Source organism: Ziziphus jujuba, chromosome 2 (assembly GCF_031755915.1).
Source record: "Ziziphus jujuba cultivar Dongzao chromosome 2, ASM3175591v1".
Lineage (NCBI taxonomy): Eukaryota > Viridiplantae > Streptophyta > Magnoliopsida > Rosales > Rhamnaceae > Ziziphus > Ziziphus jujuba.
The window spans coordinates 11,679,989-11,705,348 of NC_083380.1; the positions used below are offsets into that span (position 1 = coordinate 11,679,989).

The 25,360-nt window shown below is 34.7% G+C and overlaps 1 protein-coding gene, 1 long non-coding RNA gene and 1 pseudogene across 2 annotated transcripts; all 3 read left to right on the plus strand.

The window, feature by feature from the left end:
• Positions 1-326: 326 nt before the first annotated feature.
• On the plus strand, positions 327-5,703 carry LOC132800496 (TMV resistance protein N-like). Its single transcript, XM_060814279.1, has 5 exons — positions 327-531; positions 768-1,262; positions 2,828-3,917; positions 4,024-4,362; positions 4,530-5,703. The coding sequence occupies exons 2-5, from the start codon at positions 778-780 to the stop codon at positions 5,571-5,573; spliced, it is 2,958 nt and encodes a 985-aa protein (XP_060670262.1). The 5' UTR covers positions 327-531; positions 768-777; the 3' UTR covers positions 5,574-5,703.
• Positions 5,704-6,094: 391 nt separating this feature from the next.
• LOC132800718 (serine/threonine-protein kinase ATM-like) lies at positions 6,095-21,495 on the plus strand (annotated as a pseudogene).
• A 1,958-nt stretch (positions 21,496-23,453) lies between these two features.
• Positions 23,454-24,507, plus strand: LOC132800497 (uncharacterized). Its single transcript, XR_009635625.1, has 2 exons — positions 23,454-23,934; positions 24,214-24,507. It is a non-coding gene; the product is annotated as an uncharacterized LOC132800497 (long non-coding RNA).
• Positions 24,508-25,360: the final 853 nt, after the last annotated feature.

Here is a 25,360-nt window from a genome sequence, read left to right on the forward strand (position 1 = left end):
TTCCTTAAAGATAATTCTGATGGTAATACCGTTACATTGATCTAATAGAAGCCTTCTTAATATATATATATATAATCTCCAACGAACAATGAAGTGCGAGCTCCACTTTCGGTGCACTTCTTTTGCTCTTTCATGAAGTAAAAGCCGCGTTCACTTATTAGTCAACATTATGTTAAAAAAAAAAACAAAAAAAAAAAAAATGTAATTAAGTCTGCTGAATTTCGTGGTACGTTCGAGGAAGAATGGCAAGCAGTTTCGACCCCTTATTAATTGAGTCAACATGTAATTAAGTCGTCTCATCGTTTCTTGGAAGGTTCAAGGTACAATATATGGTGAAACTTCTTACAAACTCCCTTTTATCTTGCTCTCAAAACAGAGAAACAGAGCGTTTTGGTATCGGAATCGGATACGAGCAAGCTTGGTAATTTACTTCTGTTTGCATCTTTATTTTCTTACAAACTCCCTTTTATCTTGCTCTCAAAACAGAGAAACAGAGCGTTTTGGTATCGGAATCGGAGACGAGCAAGCTTGGTAATTTACTTCTATTTGCATCTTTATTTTTTGTCCCACCGACCTGTATATTTATGTTTTGAGCTTATAACATCAAGATATGCTATATATAAGACCATTAGAATAAAGGGTTAGGAATATATGCTACGAAGGACTAAGACCATTAGAATAAAGGGTTAGGAATATATGCTACGAAGGACTTCTTTCTTCCTTTCTTTTTTTTTTTTTTTTTTAAATATATACTTGTGGATGTGCAGGGTTACAAACATGGCTTCTTCTTCTTCTTCTTCTTCTTCTCCTGCTCAAGAAAAGCATGATGTGTTTCTAAGTTTCAGAGGTGAGGACACCCGTTTTGGTTTTACTAGCAATCTCCATCATGCTTTGCGTGGAAAGAATATCCAAACCTACATGGATGATCAAAAGCTTGAAAGTGGCCACGAAATCTCACCACAACTTATGGAAGCGATTCAGGAATCTAAGATTTGCATCATAGTTTTGTCCGAAAAATTTGCATCATCGACATGGTGTTTAAATGAATTGGTGCACATACTTGAATGCAAAGGAAATGAGAATGTTATACCGATTTTTTATGGCATAGATCCATCCATTGTACGGAAACAATCGGAAAGTTATGCAAAAGCATTTGCGGAACATGAACAACGCTTTAAGGACAAACCGGAAGAGGTGAAGCAGTGGAGGGTTGCTCTAACAAAATTGGCTAATATGTGCGGTTATGATTCAAAGAATTTCAGGTAACTTTCAATCTTACTAATTAATCATATATACAAAATAATTAATTATATTTTCGCTAGAGTGATTAATTAACAATATATTTTTTTATTTGATAATTAACAATGTTTACTTATATATATGTATATATTATCTTCAATAATTTTATAAATAATCATACTACAAGAAGTTTAGGCCATAGTGCCAAAACTATTGGCTAGAAATGTCAAATTTGTCACTGATATAAGTTAGTATTTTTTGACAAAAAAAAATTGACATTATAATTTGCGGTCAATAAAATCAATGTCACTAAATATTATAATGGCATGATTATAGTGACCAATACCAACGCAATTAATGACAAAAATTTAATGGTCAAAATTTGTTTGTACCTAATTTGTGACATTCTTCCCTAAAAGTGTTTAGTGAGAAAGTTCATCACTCTCTATGACAAATACATAGTATCAGCCACAATCTTAGTGACACAAACTTTTTAATGACAAATTCATACTTCAATGAACAATAATTTTTACATTTTGTAGTTGAGAGTTCTGTCATTATAGATTAACCTTCTTGTAGTGTCATTTTGCTATGCTATGGATTTTATCTTGCTTGCATCTTTCTATGTAAATTCTCTCATACACTAAAAAATTATATCCATGCATGTTTTAGGTCAAATATATCTTAATTTGGATTTTTTGGCTTATCAGTTTCAAGGGCTATAAACTAATTAGTAAAAATATTGAAAATTCAGGTGGCAAATTAAGTTTAGGGTTAATTATATAATTTTCACACTTGAACTGTAACCAGTTTTGTCTTTTCCCTCTAAGAAAACGAAAAATTCCCCCTATTATTATTTGTTGAGCTATATTTCTGCTTTAATTTTTGTCAAATCAATCCGATGGATAATGCATATTTAAATTAGTAATGAAAATTACGGGATAATGTGAGAGAGTGTATTTCCAAAAAAAAAAAAAAAAAGAAAGAAATATGTTAAGAGAGTGGTTTATTTAGGGAAGCAAACCAAAAAAAATGCAATGGATTATTGGTTGTTTGGTATGAAGGATTGGACTAGATTAGACATTACCGCATAAGATACCAGATACGACTATTATTTAGGCCATTTTTGGTGCAATACCCGACTAAACAAACTGTACAGGTTATATAGTAATATGTATATAAAAACAAGTTATATCGTGATATTTTATACTTTAAAAAAAATACTAATCATAAAGTAACAATTTTTTGTATTGCTATATTATGTTTACATTATATTTCTATTTACACTCTTTTAGATTTGCGATAAATAAGTATTGAGTAAAAAATCAAATAACCTAGATATGTAACAAGTATATTGAATATTGAAACAATCTATATTTATTTCCTTTAAATGCCTAAACTTATATCAAGTGTCCTCTGTTTCTTCTTTTCTTTTCTTTTTTTCCTTCTTTATTATTATTATTATTTTTTTTTTTGGGGGGGGGGGGGGGGGGGAGTCCTCTGTTTCTTCTTTTGTTTTCTTTTTCTTTTTCTTTTTTTTTTCTTTTCTTTCTTATAATACGTATTTGATTAATTTCTTCAATGATAGGGATGAGCATGAGTTGGTTAAAAAAATTGTTGAAGATATTTTATTGAAATTGCCCAAGTACCAATTAACAAATTATGGAGACCTCATTGGAATTGAAGAGCCTCTCAAGGAAATTGAATCATTATTAAGCATTGGCAAAAGGGATGTTCGCATCATAGGTATTTGGGGCATGGGGGGTATCGGTAAGACCACCCTTGCTAGCTTTGTGTTTCAAAGATTTTCATCTTCTCATTTTGATGCTTATTGCTTTCTTAAGGATATTCCAGAAGAGGCAGATAATACAAATCAGTTGAGAAATGAACTTCTTTCTGAGTTATTAGAGGATAAAAATCTTCTACGCATGGACACTCCGGTTGTAGGATCAAGATTTATTCAAGATAGACTCAGCCATAAAAAGGTTCTTATCGTTTTAGATAATTTGAATGGGAGAAGTTCCAAATTAAAAGATTTATTGGAAGGATATGAACTTGGTATTGGAAGTAGAATCATTGTCACAAGTAGAGATAAGCAACTGCTGCTTGTGGAAGAGAATTGTCAAATTTACCAGTTGAAGGGTTTATGTGACCGTGATGCTCTTCAGCTCTTCCGTTTCCATGCTTTTGGATCAAATTCACTTGCAACAGGTCATGAGGCTTTATTAGAAAGTGTTGCACATTATGCAAAGGGCAATCCATTAGCTCTTAAAGTTTTAGGTTCTTCCCTTAAGTACAAAAGTGTAAAAGAATGGAAAAGTGCATTGGATAAGCTGAAAACAGATCCAGATCCTGAAATTAAAAAAGTGTTGAGAATAAGTTATGATGGGTTAGGCGATAAAAGCATCCAAGGTATTTTTCTTGACATTGCATGCTTCTTTAACAATCAAGTACCTAGGGAAGAAGTAGAAAGCATATTAAACCACACTGATGCAATAATAGGAATAAGTACTCTCATTGATAAATCCTTAATAACTGAAAGTAAAGAAGGACTGGGAGTGCATGATTTACTACGGCAAATGGCTCGGGCAATTGTTTGTGATGAAAGCACAGATTGTGGCAATCGTAGTAGGCTATGCAGTAATAAGGATTCCTGCCATGTACTGGAAAGAGATACAGTAAGTGCTGATACATTGATTTGTCTATATAAATATGGTTTAGTTAATAAATTATCTTTATATATATATATATAGTATTCTTATCTAAAGGATGGTTTGACATCAGGGAACCTCTGCAATTGAAGGCATATTATTGGATCTGTCTCAACTCAGAAAAGATGTAAAAGTGACCTGTACGGCATTTTCAAAGATGTTCAAGCTACGACTTCTTAAATTGCATTTGGATAACGGATTTCCCCCTTATAAATGGTCCAGATATCCCAATGGAGAATGCAATTTCAGACTCAGTCTTCCTGATGGGGTTAAGCCTTTTGTTTCGGATGGCCTAAAATATTTTCAGTGGGATACATACCCTTTGAAATATTTGCCATATTTTAATCCCGAGAATGTTGTTCAACTTATTATGCGTAGGAGCCAACTTGAACGTCTTTGCAATGAAGACCAGGTATGCACGCTTAGTTTATATATAAAATATATGTTGCATTAGATACATGTATATGCAGGCTTAATTTAGATATATATGTTGTATTAGAGATGTAGTAGTGTTTACTTAAAAGTAAATGCATAATCTTGTTCGTTATTATTAATATTATTTTTCTTTTTGGTTGTCAGCGACAGCCACTTGAGTTGGTGATGTTAGAGAAGATCGATCTTAGTTATTCTGAGCACCTTATGCAAATACCAAATTTGTCTCGGGCTATAAATCTTCAAGTTTTAAATCTTCAAGGTTGCAGCAGTTTGGTTCAACTTCCTTCATTTTTTCAGAATCTTGGCAAGCTTCAGTTTCTACATTTGCAGGATTGCTACAATCTGAAAGATGGCTTAGAAAATCTTCCAATCAGTGCAAGAGAATTGTACCTGGATAGGACAGCAATTAAAAGTTTGCCGGAGAGCATTTGGAAGTTGAAATATCTAGAACAGTTGAGTCTTTCTGGTTGCCGAAACTTGAGAAAGTTTCCAGAAATCTCGGGCCGTATGGAATTCTTGGTTGAAATTAACTTAAATGGAACAGAGATTGAAGAGTTGCCGAAGTCAATTGACAATCTAACCCATCTTGAAACTCTATATCTTTGGTCGCTTGAACGTTTTGGTGGATGCAATAAGATCTGTCTTCCAAATAGCCTATGTAAATTATTGCATCTTCAAGGTTTGTACCTTAGGGGATGTTCATCAATTGAAGAATTGCCTCCCCTTCCACATGATTTGAGGCAATTGGATGTAGGAAAATGTGAGAGACTGAAATCATTACCAGAGCTTCCATCATCTTTAGAATATTTGTGGGCAGAGGAATGTTCATTACTTGAAGAATTGCCTCCCCTTCCACATGGTTTGCATGCTTTGGATATAGGAAAATGTGAGAGACTGAAATCATTACCGGAGCTTCCGTCATCTTTAGAATATTTGTGTGCAGAGGAATGTTCATCACTTGAAGAATTGCCTCCCCTTCCACATGGTTTGATTACATTGAATATAGGAAAATGTAAGAGATTGAAATCATTACCAGAGCTTCCATCATCTTCCATCACCGAGGCTTCTTTCCGTGTATTCCACAAGGATCAGAACGGTGTGATTATGAACAAAAAAAAATTGGGGATTCACCCCCTTAACAACGGGTTTGAGGAGCCAAATGTAGACGGGGACAGTACTTCTAAATGAGGGTTTGATGAATGTTCTTCTGACCAACCCAATGAATACCAACACAACCATGTCTCGCATCCTTACAATATTTCCAAGAGAATCAAGCTTATGGGACAATATATTACCGTTTCTTTTTTAAATGAATAGGTACGTAATCATTTTATATATATATATATATATTGGTACATTCAAATATATATTATATCTCCATACAAATGCTTATTTGTATCTTTTTTTTTTTTTTTTTTTTGATTTTATGATTTTCTTGATAAAAAAGTGACACCAAGTTGCTCATTTTTTATTAGTAAAATCTTTCAAAAACATTTGTGCATTTAAAATGGCATTTTTTTTTGGTTTTTTTTAATTTTTATTTTTTTGGATGAAAAAAGACTCTACTGAAAAACGAATATAATACATGTTGTTTTGATGTTTTCCTGATTTTAAATTAATATCTTACAAGTGTTTGATAAAATGCGTTAAAAAATGATAGTTTTACTGGTAATTTTTTTGCGTAATAATCTTCCGAAACATTTGATCAGCTGTTTTGGTAGATAACACTAAAAGCTTTGATGGAGGTCAGAGAGAGAGAGAGAGAGAGAACGCAGTAAGAAGGCTGAAACAGAGGAATAAAGGGAGATAAGGTTGACCGCCCGGCAACCGCAGAGCTCTTAGTTTGTTATACGAGGGAGTAGAAAGGAGGGAAGAGAAACAGTCAAGATCTAATGGTCAACAACTGCATTTTTTTTTTCTTTTTCAATTATTTTTTTTGGGAATTAAACTCTTAAATATTTTTGCACTTTTTTTATTTTTTATTTTTATAGTTTAAATACTTTTGAGCGTTGTTACTTTTTTTTTTTTTTTTTGGGGAGAATTTACACATTGTTACTACATTACATAACTACTGACATTGCCCCCCAAGTATTCTGTATCCGTTTGTCACTTTAATTTACTCATACATCAATCCATGAAAAATAACTTTTTATCTGATAGAATGAAAAAAAAAAAAAAAAAAACACACAAAACAAATTTAATTGTTAAAATACGTTATTAAAATTAGTTTGTAAAATTATCGTTTATTAAAATTTTATATTTTTTAAATTAATGTTATTGAAAAAAAATAATCAATGAAGAAAAAACTTTCCCCATTTCTCTTGAAGCATTTTTCTTATTTTCGTTAATCTATTCATTTGTCACTCAAAGTTTATTTCTAAATAATTTTTTTTTTAAACTCATGTCCTTTTTTTTTTTTTTTTTTTTTTGACTTATGCTTCTCTGCATTGAAAATTGGTGTCTGATGCAATACAAAATTGGAGCTGTGCACAGATTCAACAACTGATACGTGTTGTTTTATTTATTTATTATTTCTTGGTCATATTTTTTTGGTCTTTGGTTGGAGAGAAATAGCAGCGGGTTTTGATGGAGAAGAAATTCTCTTATGGAATTGAAAGCTAGATTTTTGTGAGCCCAACACAAAGAAAAGTCCCTTGTTCTTATAATTTTTTTTTTTTTTGTTTTCTTTACACTATTTATTTTCATGCACGTTGTCTACATGTATTATATTCACAGTGCGTTTCTTTATAAATTTAGAACTTCTGACTGGTAATAGCATTTTGTTGCTTCCTTGCTCTATTGCTTACGGTTATTGTTTCCAGGTTTATTGGCTTTCCATTGATTATCTTGTTGTTGCGAAGTCAGCAGTTGTGAGTTGCATAGTGTTGACCTAATTTGCTATTTTCATGATCATCTTTTGATAGTTGTGTATGGCATTTCCTTTTGACTTGGATTTTTATGCTTTATAGGTTTGTGGCTTGTACTTCACTGCTGTTATGTATGTAGAGCATTGGTGTGGAGAGAATTTCAAGAGCCTCACACTAGGGAGTCCAGATTTCTCTCACATTGAAATGATTAGTTGTTATGATATACTCTTCCATCTGCTTTTTCGTCCTGAGATCTTGACATGTTTTTTTATAAATTCTTTGGGCATCTCTTGATTATAGAATTTTGATGCCAGCAGACAGATAAAATTTTTGACTATTTTTATTTTAAATTTCCACCAGTTACCTCATCACATTGAAATACTTGTGTCGGCAGTGACTCATATAAATGAACCTGACAGCTTGTATGGAATTATCCAGTCGCATAAGGTAAGTAAATATTTAAATTTGTTTCACCTTTTGTTAGTAGATAAACTCATCCCTAGACCCCACTCCCTTGAATTGGTTATGTTAATTAAATATCTTGAAGCATAAGCAGGTTATGGATCAGTTGATTATATATTGTTCTCCATCTAGTTAGATTTTCGTAGAAACAACCCTGTATTGGCAATCCACATTGCCACTAGAAGTTCAATATGTTTTAACCATTGTCGAGCAAGAAAATAAAAAAGTGCAAACCTGAACTAGGGATATTCCTCCAACACGTCAAACCCTCAAGCCACATCATTAGCTATTTTTCACAAAATATGGTCATTATGCTTGTTCCATATATTTAGTATAGCTTTTGGGATCCTGTATTATTATTAGTTTTTTCTTTTGTGTTTATGGTATTGAAGTTGACTTCCCAAGCAATCACCTTTGAGCATGAGGGAAACCGGGGAAAGGCTCTTGCGTATTATGACTTGCAAGTACGTTCAGCTGCCTTGGTACAGATGGACTATGATTCCAAAAGTTCACCCATGAAACAGGATCCACCATGTTTATCCAGTACCACAGTGGAAGAACAAATGAGGCAGAGAAGCCCTTATAAAGGTCTGATTAGATCCTTGCAACAAATAGGTTGTATGCACATCCTAGATTTGTATTGCCAAGTACTGACCTCACATAAGGGTCAGTTTCAGCATGATCTGGAGTTTTCTGAGTTGCAGGTTTGTTATATTAATTTTTCTGTCTCATAATAGATGCATGATTATCAACATTTCCATTTTCCTTCTGGGTTTGACAAGTTTCTGATTTTTTATGTTCTTCATACTATTTTTTTTTATTGTTTTGGTCTATTTGCAGTATGAGGCTGCTTGGCATGCGGGAATGTGGGATTTTTCCTGACTTTATGTTGGAGATAACTCTCCAAGTTTGCATGTTAATTATGATCGGTTCAATGAAAATTTGCACAGGTAATATAGTTCATTGTTTAGACTTGTTTTCTTATTTCAGTTTGTAAATTTTGCATCTCTTTTTTTCTTACTCTTAATGAATGTAGATTATGGGGCTTCGTGAAGTAGCTTCGCCTGGATATAAATGTGTTTATGCAAGAGATATTTCTTTCATTTTTGTTTCTAAATGCTTTTTATTCTATTTTCATTATATGGTCCTTCTCATATGCGGGTACCTGCAAGTTTTTATGGTGCAGCTGCACGTTCCACCAGATCTTTTTGGGATGTGTAATTCAGAGTTATACATCCCGCTAGATGTGGTGGGACTTGTATCCGCACCATAAAAACTTGCAGCTACCTGCATCTGAGGTTTATTCTGTTTCATCATACTTTATTTGTGAAAGATGTCTGCTGTTTGTGGGTGTAAAATTCCAGGCCTTTTCCCAAGTCTGATAAGAAATTTTTCAATGGATAATTTTTTATGCTGGGTTAAATGTAAAATGTTGGTAATATAATATAAACAGAAGCTTTCTAGTAAGGATTATTAAACTGGCAGAACTTTATAAGTATCTCTATGCATCCCTTGATAAGTGAAGAACAACTTAAGTTTTATTTTTTTATCTTTCCAAATGTATCTAACATGACATTTGTTTCTACTTGTTGGAAATGCAGTTGTTTGAGGGCACTGAAAGAAGGAGATTTTGATGATTTTCATAGAACATTAAAAGATACAAAACAGGTATTTTTGTACTGCTTGTCTCTTTTTTAGGATGTTGTACTATGTGTAACTGTGCTTATATCTTAATATATATTTTAGGAACTTGTATGGTCTGTTTCTCGTGCAAGTGAGGAGAGTACTGAACACATCTACTCAGCCATAATTAAACTCCAGGTACTTGATTGCCATGCCTATGGCTTAAATTTTTAAGAATGCATTGCTTATGACTCATGAGGCAAGAGGATTTCAAGAATCTGGTCCAAATCCTAATTTATTTTCCTCAAAGATATTATATTGTAGATTTTCAAATTTGTTGAAGTGTGCATTGTGTTAGCTTGATGTACATAGTTGGTTCCACATCCTAACAAACTTAAGCTTTTCATACCTCAGATTATCCATATGTTTTCTGTTTGATCTTGGTATCTCCCATTTTTGGCAGTTTATTCTTCTGTCCGTGTAAGGTTCACTTTGTTTCTGGTCATTGGACAGGACTACATCTGAGGGGAGTGCTTAAGTGTGTATTGTGTTAGCTTTTTAAACTACGTGAAAGGAGAGTGCTAACAGTTTAAGGGATTTGGAATTAATTATGGCAACTTAACAAAAAATATGTTTCATGCTTTTGTTTAGATGGTTGGTAGATTTTAACCAATCTTAGTAGTCTTAGGACATCAAGATGCATGTTTGTCATGTAAATTAGATGTGTAAATGTATATGGACAACAAAATTATTTTGGAAACTAGAAAATTTCATCCCAATAAAATTGTCTGCTTTCTTACCGCTTGGCGAAAAGATATATGTTTCAGTTTTTCCTTTTAATTTTCTGCTGTATCACATGCAGATCCTTTATCATCTTGGCATAGCTTGGGATTTACGATGGATAAAATCTCTTTGTGATGGGAAAACATTCCACCAGAATAAGCCAAAGTGATTTCTGAACCAGCAATCCCTACCCTAGACCAGGTGTTTTAAGTAAATCAAACTCTTTTTATGATAAATGATTAGTCATTTATGTTTTAGTTATGTAGGTCTCTTATGGCTACTTATTTTTTATTTATTATTATTATTATTATTTTTTTTTCCAAAAACATATTTGACAAGCTCGTATATAGATATAGATATGTGTAATAAATCTCAGGTGTGGATACACATCCCACCACATTTTTTTTTTTTTTTTTTTTGTGTGTGTGTGTGTGTGTGTGCTTTTGAATATGTTATAAGCTATATGGTATGGCATGGTCATTTAGTCAAAATATTCTCTTCATATGAGTATAAAGCCTAATAAAATAGATACTTATATGATCTCTAACATGTTTTTGAGTGCCGCTTAGTTGTCAAGGCTGAATACAGACTGGAGTTCTATTTTGAATCGAGCACAGCTACATATTAGAACCATTCATAGCATTCAGGCGAGTTCTGCTTCAGATCTTAAGTTGCAAGGACTCTACAATGCGACATCTTTTGCAATCTGCATCTACTCTCCGTAAGGTATTATTGACTTTTCATTATTAGGGAAACGCTGCTTAAGACCAACTCCTGATAAATATGCTTGTCTTTGTTTCACAGGGCTGTAGATATTCTCAAGCAGCTGCTGTTTTGCATGAGCTCAAGTTCCTTTGTGTTGAATCAGGAGAACAATCTTCAGACCTGTATTGCCTTGGGAGGGTATAAATTTCTATATTCTTTATATATTTATTGGAAGAGTTTTTTCATTTTTTGTCTGAATATGGTTGTTATGGTTTTGTGCTCTTATTTGTTTTCCTTAACCCTGCACGTTTCTTTTTTCTTGAAAAAAAGACCCTGCATGTTTAGTTGCATATGAATTCCCTAGCTTTAGTGATGTGTTGGAACTTATCTGGACTTTTTTGATACTTATCTTCCCATACTTACAGACAAACAATATTCAATAACTTTCCATAATTGGGTATCATATACATTTGTTCCATGTGATTCTTAAATAGTTTCAGTTGGAAATTTGAGATGTGTCCATTCTCACAATTTTGAATGTTCATGGTTTCTAAGACTCTAATGTTATTTTTCATTGTGTACAAGCTATGCAATTGTCCTTTTTGCTTTCGGTTTTTTCATTGTGCCCCCGCCTTGTCCAGGTGTAGACTTTTGATATTAAAGCTTCAATCTTTGACTCCAATGTCATTTTTCATTGCATATGAGTGATGCAATTATCCTTTTTGCTTCTCGTTTTTTCATTGTTTGCTCCCCCAGCTTGAAGCTTCACCATTTTCTAGTGGAAATAAATCTTAATATTATATTTGAGGATGCCAAAACCTTCTCCCTTTAGAGTCCTCTTTTCTTATTATGTGGATGTCATCGTTTCTTATGGTGTTTTACTTGTTGAACTGAAAATGGGGGCCTTTCTGGCATGTTTGAGGAATATTCCTGTGGAACCTGCTTTATTTTTATTTATTTATTTTCTGGTTCACATACTTTTATTGCATAATCATATATGCGTATATATATATATATATATATATATATATGTATGTATATTGTTGAGCAAGGAGAAACACAGGACACACAATGACTAAGAGCCTAGGAAACATATATAATACTGAAAGGTTGGATTAGGAAAAAATGGTTTAAAAATATAACTATTTTACTCCTACTATAGTAACTATTTGCAAGATTTCAGCTTGAAGAAGCAAAGCTTTCACGTGCCCAAGGACAACATGAAATGGCTATCAGCCTCGCAAAATATATCTCTCAAGAATACCTGTCAAATGAAGAGTCTCCAGGTGTACATCGCTTGGTTGGGAAATGGCTGGCTGAAACTAGATCTAGCAAGTTTGTATCACCTTAAACTAGTCAACAACTTTGTTTTAAGTTTCACAGATGAAATGCTAATTTGTTGATTTTTCTCTTTTTTAATGTCCATCGTGATAATTCAGCTTAAGAACTATTTTAGAGAAGTACTAGAAACCTGCTGTTTCACTTGGTGAGGCTCAGAAAACAATGGACAAGAAGTCCATAGAAAGACAAAGCCAAACTCATTTTCAACTTGCACACTATGCGGATGCTCTTTTTAGTAGTTACGAGGAGAAACGAGGAGAGACTTACATCAAATGAGTCGCAAGCAGCAACACGTTTAAGGAAACACAAGGTACCTCAATGTTATTCAGTATTGGTAGTTTGAGTTACATTACGTCAGTAGTTTGCAGCATCATCATTATTGTTGATTCTGCAGACAATGGAGTTGGAAGCACTAACTAAACGGCTAAGAAGCTCAGCAAAGGTAAATTTTGACCATTTACTATCTTATAGTTCATTTCATGCTGTAGATTCCAATTCTGTAATGGTATAATTCCCTCAAAATGCTTCGCCATTTTGAAAATTGTTCTTGTATATTCTTTTAGGGGGATAAGACTGATTATTCAGTAAAAATACAAATACAAGAGTTGCGAAAGCAACTTGCACTGGACAAGGAAGAGGCTGAAAAGCCGAAGGTTATCAATTCTTTTGTTTTGTTGAATCACTATATCAAGTTTCACATGTTAGCAGATAGTAGTTGATGCTGAAGCAAAACATCTTTGATTCTGTAGAAAGGAGCAGATTTTTATTTAATCAATTAGGAAGGTTCTTATTTAATTAATTAGGAAGATTTACATTATTTTAGGATATTTACTTATTTAGTTTATCTCCTAATAAATAGGATCAGTATTTAGTTTATCTCCTAATAAATAGGATCAGTCCATTAACTAATTCTTTGGAATTTAATTTCCCTGATTTATACTCATATGAAGAGAATATTTTGACTAAACGACCATGCCATACCATATAGCTTATAACATATACAAAAACACACACACACACAAAAAAAAAAATAATGTGGTGGGATGTGTATCCACACCTGAGATTTATTACACATATCTATATCTATATACGAGCTTGTCAAATATGTTTTTGGAAAAAAAAAAATAATAATAATAAAAATAAAAAATAAAAAAAAGTAGCCATAAGAGACCTACATAACTAAAACATAAATTGTAGAAAGGAGCAGATTTTTATTTAATTAATTAGGAAGATTTACATTATTTTAGGATATTTACTTATTTAGTTTATCTCCTAATAAATAGGATCAGTATTTAGTTTATCTCCTAATAAATAGGATCAGTCCATTAACTAATTCTTTGGAATTTAATTTCCCTGATTTGCAGGGATTACTTTCCTAGTTTTGTGGACTGGAATGCCAACCACATCTATGTTAAATAGACTTGTAATTCTTTTTCAGATGAGTATGAGAATTTCTTCCCTCTCATCTCAAAAGTCTACATGGTATCAGAGCCCTAATTTCTTTTGTTGCTAGCTTCTCACTACCATGATTAAATCCGAGCAAATTCCTTCAGCCAACATTCAAGAAAATTCATCCTTTATTATCACAAATCACAGACTTAATGGCCATAATTTTCTTCAATGGTCACAATCCGTTCTCATGTATGTTTGTGGCAAAGGGAAGGATGAATATCTCACAGGCGAGATCTCCATTCCAGAAAAATCAGATCCTAAGTATCAGACCTGGAAAACAGAAAACCACATGGTTATGTCGTGGTTAATCAATTCTATGACCACCGAAGTAGGAGAAAATTTTCTGCTTTACAAGACAGCCAACGAGATCTGGGAAGCAGCCCGTGAAACATACTCTAGTTCAGAAAATACTTCAGAGTTGTTTGAAATTGAAACCAGACTCCATGACCTTCGGCAAGAGGATTTAAATGTCACTCAATATTTTAATATCCTCACACGATACTGGCAGCATCTTGATATGTTTGAGATGTATTCCTGGAAATGTCCTGATGACGCTGCATTGTACAGGAAAATTGTTGAACAAAAGAGAACATTCAAGTTTCTTCTTGGTCTCAACAAAGACCTTGACGAGGTAAGGGGGAGAATTATGGGAATTAAACCCCTGCCTACACTTCGAGAAGCGTTTTCAGAAGTTTGACGGGAGGAGAGCCGAAGGAAACTAATGATGATAAATAACAGCACTGCTCCAACCTTGGAAGGCTCAGCCCTCTACACATATACTTCTTCTCAAGATAACAAACTGAAAAAGGGAAGGCCGTGGTGCGAACATTGCAGGAGACCAGGGCACACGAAGGAAACATGTTGGAAAATACATGGAAAACCAGCAGATTGGAAGCCTAATCGCGTACGGAATGATCGTGAGAGCCGCGCTTATGCTGCTACAACATCAGATGATATCAACAATGCCGAAACCAGCCCCTTTACCAAGGAGCAACTTGATGCATTGCAGAAGATATTTGGCCAGATTTCTAATTCCTCTCAATCGACTCCAACAACTTCACAGCAGCATGCTAGTATGTTAGCTCACCAAGGTACTCTCTCCTTTACCTACACTACAAACGTGACAAAATCAAAGCCTTGGATAGTCGATTCGGGAGCCTCCGATCACATGACAGGTGATATTAGTATTTTTCAGCACTATAAGCCAACTTATGGTGTTTCTACAGTAAGAATAGCAGATGGTTCACTCTCTAAAGTGGCTGGAACAGGAACAATACAATTGACAGAAGATTTGCTTCTCTCTTCTGTTCTTTATGTGCCAAACTTGGAGTGTAATTTGATTTCCATAAGCAAGCTTACTCATGATTTAAATTGTGTTACTAAATTCAATCCAAATTTGTGTGAATTTCAGGCAGTGGATTCGGGGAAGGTGATTGGCAGTGCTAAGTTGTGTGGTGGACTCTATTTGCTCAAAGAAAGTACTTCACTTCATCAAAAAGTTCCTTCTACCAGTTGTGTCTCTCAATCTATTTTTGATTCTGTGTCACTTTCAGATGAAAATAAAGTTATGCTATGGCATTTTCGCTTTGGTCATCCAAACTTTGTGTATCTTGAAAAGACGTTCCCTCACTTGTTTCGTAATAAAAGTTCAAATTTTTATCATTGTGAAATCTACCAACTTGCTAAACACACTAGACATGTCTATCCAACCATCCAATATACACCTTCATATCCATTTTCTATGATCCACAGTGATATTTGGGGACCCTCAAGAGTTAAAAACATAAATGGAACTCGTTGGTTTGTGACTTTCATTGATGATCACACTAGAATCACATGGACCTTTCTCATGAAAGAAAAATCAGAAACAGGGGCAATCTTCAGATCTTTTCACTCAATGATTAACACTCAATTCAAAAGCAAAATTCAGATCCTAAAAACTGATAATGCCAGAGAGTACTTCAATTCTATTCTTGGTTCCTATTTCTTAGAACAAGGCATTATACACTTGAGCTCATGTGTAGATACCCCTCAACAAAACGGAGTGGCAGAGAGGAAAAATAGACACCTACTTGAAGTGGCTCGATCAATCATGTTCTCCAACAATGTTCCTAAATATTTTTGGGGGGAAGCTATCTTAACAGCCACCTATCTCATCAACAGAATGCCAAGCCGAGTTCTAAAATTTCAAAATCCTCGTCAGGTTCTTATACAATCCTTTCCTCACTTTAAATCATTTACTTCAGATCTTCCACTTAAAGTCTTTGGGTGTTCAGCTTTTGTTCATATTCATCAACATAACTGAACCAAACTTGATCCAAAATCACTCAAGTGTATCTTTTTAGGTTACTCATCCCATCAAAAAGGATATAAGTGCTACTCACCTTTTACTAGGACAATATATATCTCCATGGATGTCACTTTCTTTGAGCACCAGTCCTACTTTTCCAAATCTGAAATTCAGGGGGAGCATTATCAGTTTTGGAACATTCTACAAGACACTCACTCTCAATTTTCTCACTTTCATCATCCTCAAAAATCACCAATAACCCCATTCTCATCCTCATCAAAACAATTCGAGTCTTCCATGAATTTACCTGAACCTCAAAACACTCAAATAGCCCTACCTGAATCTATCGAACCTGCCCAACCAGACCAGCCCGAACCTGTTCCACAGCTACCAGAGACCAACAATGAGCAGGAACTTCAAGTATATGTTAGAAAGAAGAGGAAACCTATTGAGCATATGGAGCACACTACACAAATTAGGCAAGGTCAAGAACTGGCACCGGTTCCTCTTGCTTCAGAAATTTGCACAGGTATGGATCCATTAAATCATGAGGTCACTAGTCCTATTGTTGATAATTCTGACTTGCCTATTGCTCTAAGGAAAGGTGTTCGATCATGCACAAAACATCCCATTGGAAACTATGTTACTTATGAGAAGCTACTACCTCCCTATAGTGCATTCTACTCTTGATCATACACAGGTTCCAAACTCTATTCAAGAAGCTCTAAGAATTCCAGCATGGAAGCAGGCAGTGGAAGAAGAACTAAGGGCATTAGAAAGCAATGGTACTTGGATACTTTCAGAGCTTCCTCATGGGAAGAAACCAGTGGGGTGCAAGTGGATATTCACAGTTAAGTACAAGGCAGATGGCAGCATTGAAAGGTACAAAGCCCGTTTGGTAGCTAAGGGCTTCACGCAGTCTTACGATATTGATTATCAAGAGACGTTTGCACCTGTTGCCAAGCTTAATACAGTCCGAGTTCTACTCTCCCTTGCAGTGAATCAAGACTGGCCACTACACCAACTTGATGTCAAGAATGCATTCCTAAATGGCAATCTAGAAGAAGAAGTATACATGGAAGTACCACTAGGATTAAAGAATTCCTCCAACAGTCGAATGGTATGTAAACTCAAGAAAGCACTTTACGGTTTAAAGCAGTCACCTCGTGCTTGGTTTGATAGGTTTGCCAAAACAGTAGTCTCACAAGGATATAAACAATGTCAAGCTAATCATACATTGTTTGTGAAATTCTCATCTGAGAAGAAGATTGCTATCCTAATTGTGTATGTTGATGACATTATCCTAACTGGAGACTATGAAGAGGAGATTATCAAATTGAAGAAACTGCTGGCTGTCGAGTTTGAAATTAAGGATCTTGGCCCTCTTAGATATTTCCTAGGGATGGAGATTGCTCGATCTTAAGAAGGGATTGTTATCTCTCAAAGGAAGTACATTCTAGATTTACTCAATGAAACGGGCATGCTTGGATGTAAACCAATTGATACCCTTATGGATCCCAATAAGAAGATGAAGACAAGTGAAGAGAGTACTCCAGTGGACAAAGGAAGATATCAAAGATTAGTGGGAAAATTGATATACCTCTCACATACCAGACCAGACATTGCATTCTCAGTTAGTGTGGCAAGTCAACACATGAACAATCCAACAGAAGATCATCTACAAGCTGTGTATCGGATTTTGAGGTACTTGAAGATGACACCAGGGCATGGATTGTTATTTAAAAAATGCAAAAACCGAGAAATAGAGATCTACACAGATGCAAGCTGGGCTGGAGAATTAATTGATAGAAGATCTACAACTGGCTATTGTTCATATGTATGGGGAAATCTAGTGACATGGAGAAGCAAGAAACAATCAGTGGTTTCTAGAAGCAGTGCTGAGTCAGAATATCGTGCACTTGCTCTAGGTATATGTGAGGGAATGTGGCTTCAAAGATTACTTAGCGAACTTGGAGCTATCACTAAAAATACCACAAGAATGCTTTCAGACAGTCAAGCTGCTATCAGTATTGCCAAAAATCCAGTTCATCATGACAGGACGAAACACATTGAGATAGATAGACATTTTATCTCCGAGAAGGTCAACAATGGGATAGTTCAATTGACCTACATTCCTACAAGACTGCAGACAGCAGATATCCTCACCAAAGCACTTCCAAGGACCAGTTTTGAAGAATTCAGTTCCAAGCTGGGATTGTATAACATATACAACCCAGCTTGAGGGGGAGTGTAGAAAGGAGCAGATTTTCTTATTTAATTAATTAGGAAGATTTACATTATTTTAGGATATTTACTTATTTAGTTTATCTCCTAATAAATAGGATCAGTATTTAGTTTATCTCCTAATAAATAGGATCAGTCCATTAACTAATTCTTTGGAATTTAATTTCCCTGATTTGCAGGGATTACTTTCCTAGTTTTGTGGACTGGAATGCCAGCCACATCTATGTTAAATAGACTTGTAATTCTTTTTCAGATGAGTATGAGAATTTCTTCCCTCTCATCTCAAAAGTCTACAGATTCATTGGATTATTAATTTTTATATTCAACTCATTTAGTAGGCTTGTTCAATAGACAATAGTCATCCTTTGATGCTTCTTTTTGGTCATTGATCGTTTTGATTCTACGCTTCTCACATAAGTTGTACGGTGTATAATTGTTTGAATGAAAAGGAACTAGAATCTAAGTTAAACTCTTTCTCAGGATGACAGGGACAATTTGCTCAGCTTAGCTCTGGAGGGATATAAACGTTGTTTGGTTGTTGGGGACAAATATGATGTCAGAGTGGTATGTACTTACCATCAAAGTCTTTCAACCAAACTGAAATAAATATCATTCTGGTCGGGTTGTAACAGTTTAGACAGCCTGAAATGATATTACATGGGGATACGTGTTTTAAATTTTTTATGAGTTGAGGAAAAAGTGAGACGTTCCCCTTCAGAAGTATATATATTCTTTTCAAGTTTTATATCTTCTGTACCTGTGTATTATCTATTATGTATAAACATAATATTATTATCAAGTAAATCTGGATTCCATTTAGAGACTAATCAATGTGCTTTCAGGTATTTCGACAGATTTCCCTGTGGTTCTCCCTCTCCTGTGGACAAAATATCATAAATAGCATGCTAACAACTATTGATGAGGTACACCGCAATGACAATTTATGTGAATTGAATTTCTTTTTGTTAAACTGGTGCAGAAATTGGGTTCTTGATTCCTGTCGATAATAATTATGCCAGGTTCAGTCTTACAAATTCATTCCTTTAGTCTACCAAATTGCATCTAGAATGGGAAGCTCAAAGGACAGCCCAGGGCCTCATAACTTTCAGGTTCTTTATGAACTCATTTTTATCAGGTTATCAATTTGTTGAAATTTGTATCTAACAAGAATTATGGGACTCTGCAGTTTGCTTTGGTTTCTCTTGTGAAGAAAATGGCCATTGACCATGCATACCAAACAATCTTTCAGGTATTTGTCTTGTAATTGGTGGATTCCAGTGGTTAGGACTTAGGAATTACATGGCATGCATGAAAGTGAAGTGGAGAGCAGAAATCTTACATCCCTTTATCAGTGGTTCTCTGCTCATTTTTCTTTTCTGAATACAGTTTCAATATTTTTTGTTTCTTTTGATTCTTACTAGCTTCTAGCACTGACAAATGGTGATCGTATTAAGGATAAGCAATGGAGTAGAACTCTTTTGTGGTGGATATGGATTAAAAGCTTGCAGCAGAAAATCTTTTAGGAGAGTTATCAGCATATCATGGAGCTATAATTGGACAAGTAACTTCTCTTATTTTTTTGTTTTGTTAATATCTACAATTCTACATTGGATACTACTTGCTTACTAACACGTATATATATGCATTCGTGCATGTAGATGCGGCAAATGGTGGAGATATATATTAGACTTGCTGAACTAGAAACGCGAACAGAGGTTAGTCAAACAGATTTATGTTGTGAGTTTTTCTGCAGTTCTGTTTTCATTATTGATTATGGTTATTAAGATCACGAATCTATAATTAATTATCTGCAATCAAGAAAACTAGGTACAATTTATTGACTCATTTTTTATTCTTGCCACAGGATCGTAATAAAAGGGTTACGCTATCAAGAGATCTACGTAATCTTCAACAGTTGGAACTTGTAAGTGCAGCCTATTATCTGTGACCTGGTATTCTGGAATCTTGTATAGATGTGTCACGTGACTAAGCAATTTTTATCTTAGTTTGTTGCCCTAATCAAAAACCCATGTTAAAGTAATTACTTTATTTCAAAGTTATTCTAGTTCTCCTGATAATATGTGTGCAGATCAATACTTAAATACTCTTTTTTAACCTCTTAAATTTTATCAACAGTTGTTCTAGAACTTTTCCTAAATTGTTAATACGTAAGCGAAGTTTTTCTTTGGGATTTGGCCTGCCTTACAAGTTGATATAAATATACCAATTTTGAAACAGCACTAGTTTTTGTTATTGATGGTAACTTAACCCATAGCTTAATTGTCTAGCTGATTTTCTGATTGAATCCTACAAACCTATTTCTGTCGATTTATTGTGTTATGTGTAAGCTTATCAGATAAGCCTGCACATGTGTAACTTAGATGTAATAGTTGGGCAGGGTTAGCAGGATTCAAACACAATATTTGGTAAGACAAGTAGACTTTTCATACCATATTGAGTTTTCATCGATTCAAAACCTTAAGCTGTTAGAAAGTATATCAAGCTAATGCCATAGAAAATTAAAAGAAAATCATAATAATAATGTATTTTAAGTGTATTTTCTTTATGTTCACTTTGAGTGTGATTTTCTTTTACCAGTAAAACATAAAACCATAGTATGAAAGGCCATGGTGATGCTATTTTTTCTCGTGTGCATAAATTTTTTTGATCTTGAATTTCTTCTTGGTGACATTGGCACCCCCTCTGTTTTACTACTTTTGCATAAATGCCTTTTTTTTTTTGTTGTAATGTCACCATTTGTTTATACATTTTTTTAATTGTTACCTGTAAATTATCACAGTCTCATGTAAATACAATCAATTGAATTGTAGTTGACATTAGCACATTTTTCATACACTCAATTTGGATGTGAAAATTTTAAAAATTTGTGGAGAAAAGTGGTAATGGGGTCTTACTGTAATCTTCTCTATCTTATTATTCTCTTTTGGGTTTTTCGATTGGCTCATTGTTTTTGTTGTTCAAAAAATACTTACAACTAATGGCTTTGCATTGATTTGGAAAGCACCACGTGCCTGTAGTGACAGCCACTTTTCCAATAGATCGTAGTTGTCAATATCATGAAGGCTCTTTTCCATACTTCAAAGGATTAGCAAATTCAGTTTTGTATGTCTTAATCTTCTTCCTCAATATTTAAAACCAAAAAAAAAAAAAAATAATTCTTCTTCATCAAGAGATTTGTTGCAACCTTCTAATTTATGTTGGTAAAATATACAGGGTAACGAATGGTATAAATGCTCAAAAAGTGGTCGAGTGTCTAGGTTCTGACGGACGGAAGTATAAACAACTGGCAAAATCTTGAAATGATGACCTAAGACTTTCATAAAAACTTTCAAGGCATGTTACTGCTTTGTTTCCTCTTAAGGTGCATCCGACTTTTTTTTTTCCCTCTCTTTTCTTTTTTTCTTCTGCAATCACTTTCTCTTCCACTTGCCTTGTTTTTTATATTATATATATATTAATCCATTTTCCGGCGAGCCGCCGCGGTCACCGGCAACCGTCGCCGGCGGCGGCACGTACAGTGGCCGTTGGCCGTGAAAATTTGCAGACTTGTAGATCATGAGGAGAGCAATCCAACGGGACCGGCGGTGAGCAAAACGGAGGCCGGACGGCGGAGAAATCACGGTTGGAAGATTTCCGGCCCCTCGTCGGAAAACGCTCCAATCCCGGTGCGTCGGTGGTCCGATGGCCGTGATTTTTGGTGGGTCGGCCGGACTTGAGGAGAGGATCAAGGGTGTACGGCGCGTGTGGCCGAAAAATGGCCGGAAGTGGGTCGATTTGCGGTGGTCGGCGGTGGAGGGGAAAAACTCACCGCCGATCTTCGGACGTCCGATCCGGGCGCGTCCAGCGGCCGATCGCCGTGAAACTTGGAGATTTTGCCGGAAACGGGGAGGGGAACCTTGCTGGCCAGCGCGTGTACTGTAGATCGGCTGGAAAAGTTAAAAAATTCCGGCGGCCGGTGGACTCTCTCTCTCTTTCTCTCTCTTCCCCGAGAATTTTATCAAATAAAAACCCCTGTGTGACACTGTTCATGCCATGTGGACCAATCAGGAGCTGACACATGGCATTTCACTGTTCGAGAAGCATTAGAATAATGTATTTTGAGCTAATACAATAGATAGTTACATTAAGACTATGGAATTTATACATGTATGTTTCTATTACAGAGTTTTTTTTTTGTTTTTTTTTTTTGTCTTCCCCGTAATTTAATATATTCATGTATGGCAAATACGTAGATGCAGATGAAACTTATGCTGTGGAATTTATACATATATGTTTCTCTTACAGGGCTTCTTCCTTTTCCTTTTCCTTTTTTTTTTTTTTTGGTAATTTAATATATTCATGCATGGCAAAAAGGTAGATGCAGATGAAAGCATATGGCCTCTAGCCCATCATGCCCTTCTCATGTTGAAGTGGCTTGCTAATTTTCTTTTTATTTTTCGAACTTTAGATTTCCTTAATGGAAACCATAACAGAAGTGCTGATCATGCAATGCAAAGAAAAACATACGTATATGCCTTGATGACAGGTTCACTGGCCAGTAATTGATGGTTTTTGTTCTAAAGGGGAAAATGCTTCTACGTTCCGTAATTAGTTTAGCTAAATTTCAAGGCAAAATCTATGTATTTGTTTCTTTATGCTGAAAAGTTTGTTCCATATACAGGTTGGTTATATTGTTGGTCTTGGAGATCGACATTCTATGAATATCTTAATCAATCAAGCTACTGCAGAAGTTGTTACATAGATCTTGATGCTCAACATTTGCCTTTGAGAAAGGCTTGATGCTCAAGACACCAGAACGAGTTTGTGCTTTTAAAGCTATGACTTTCCTTTTTGACTACATTTTTTTGTGTTAGGATAGTATACTTTATCGGCCTTGTGAATTACACTTGTAATAAGATTCACTCTTCCTACTTATTGTTCAACATTTGCAGGTTCCGGTCAGGCTTACAAGAGACATCATTACAAGAGACATCATTGATGGCATGGGAGTTACAGGTGTTGAAGGGGTTTTCAGAAGGAGTTGTGAAGAAACTCTTTCTGTTATGAGGGCAAATAAAGAAGCTCTAATGACCATTGTTGAAGTAAGTTACCAAGCCGAATTGCCTTGAATGATTAATGAAACCTTAATGTGGTCTTTCTTTTTTTTTTTTTTTTGTTCTTTTTTTTCTTTTTCCCTACTCTGATATCAAATGCAAATTCTCTGTAGGTTTTTATCCATGATCCACTCTATAAGTGGGTTTGATCTCCTCTAAAGGCTTTGCAGCGTCAGAAGGTATTCTATTGTCACCAAAATCTTTAGCATATGCAAATGAAATTCAATTTCGGAATGCAGTTGGCCATCGCATGAAGCCGTAGTGTTAAAAAACTTGATAGATGGATTTAAATTGTCTATATCATATAAGCAAATTAAAGTAAAACACAAACACAAGCTGAGAAGGTTTTGTAACCATCTATTTTATTGTTATTGAAATTGATCAACAACAATACAATATAAAAGTGGCTCCAATGACTTAGGCACCAGCGGATATGCTAGGCATCGAGTGTTTAATGCAGACATTTCATCATATTCTAGAACGTTAAATCTTTGCTTATGCTGCCTTTTAACATTTGTGACAAGGAGATGGATGATGATCTGGAGACAAGCTTGGAAGGCTCACAAGATGATTACGAAGGAAACAAGGATGCGGCACATGCATTGTTGCGAGTCAAACAAAAATTAGATGGATATGAAGGAGGTGAAATGCGAAGCTTACATGGGTAGGTGATTATTTTTTGGATACTATCTCATGATATTCTGCTCACTTTCTAACTTAATAGAACTCAATGTCTTGTTAGTAAATGCATGTTTCCTTTTCATTTTTGCGGATGAACTTGTTCGGTTGGTGTTGAATATATGGTCGAGGTTGATTTGTTTTTGGAAATTGGAAGCAAGATGAAAATAAACACAATTTCTTTTATACAAAACCGAACAAAGCTAAAGATTCTATTATGTTCCTTTTAATTGGTGTCTTATGCAAAACAAAATTGGAGTTGTGCACAGGTTCAAAAACTGATACAAGATGCGATTGATCCTGAGCGTCTATGCCATATGTTTCCTGGATGGGGAGCTTGGATGTAATTGATTTGCTTCAAGCTTATAGTTTCATGAGCAACAATCATTTGCATGGTCGGCTTTTTGCTCGTTTTTTTATTTTTTATTTAAATTTACATAATAATCTTATAGCTCAAAACTGTTGTGCATGTATATAAATTGTATATATAACAATGTATATCTTGATCATGGGTTTGATTCTCAATAAGCTCGCAAAAGTAGTACAGTGGTTTACCTAGTAAAGCTTGAATATCAGCCAGAATTTAGCATTTGTTGCTGGGCATGGTATGGTGTGTGGAGGTGGGATAGGATTAGGACATCAACACTTGACCAATACCATGCATGAAACTTTTTTAACCAGACAAAAAAATATTTGTTTCAAAATTACCTTTTAAAAAAAATAAATAAATTCGGGTTGTTTCGTTATTACGCGGTGTGGGTTGAACTGTTGAAACGGAAGCTCAACATTAGCTAATTTTTGTTTAGGTTTTTAGGTAATCAAATATATTTTCATATTTCTCTTTCTTGACGTCCAATAGAAAAATTTATTATAATATAATTCATACTTTTCATCTTCGGAAGGCCAATCGAAGCTCCATGTTCTTAAATTGTCGGGGTAATCCAAATTAAAACCCCTTCGCGGTGCCCCTTATACTCCTATTTCTGTCTGTTTTATTCCAATCATAATTTTTTTTTTTAATAAAGTTTGCAAAACTAAGCATGCATTCTATTGGCATTCTATCATTCTATTGGCATTCTATTGTCTTTTCAAAAGAATAAAAGATAAAACCACGTATACTGTGTACAAGTAAACTAAAATAAAACAAAACAGTTTTTATTCAAGATCACATGAGTTTTGATGTTTAATTTCATCAAATTCATTTAACAAAATGCGCGGTTGGATTTAGTAGAAGAAAAAATAATGGTGCAAGATACAATGTTGAAGATTTTGTACTCTAGGAGCCAAGATGCAGAAGTAGTAAAAGAGAGTAAAATGTTGTTATACCCATATTTGTTTGTATATGAACAATAAAACAAGTTTTTAAAATAAATTCTTCTCCCAAAAATGAAAAAAGAATCTAGCACCTTTAACCTT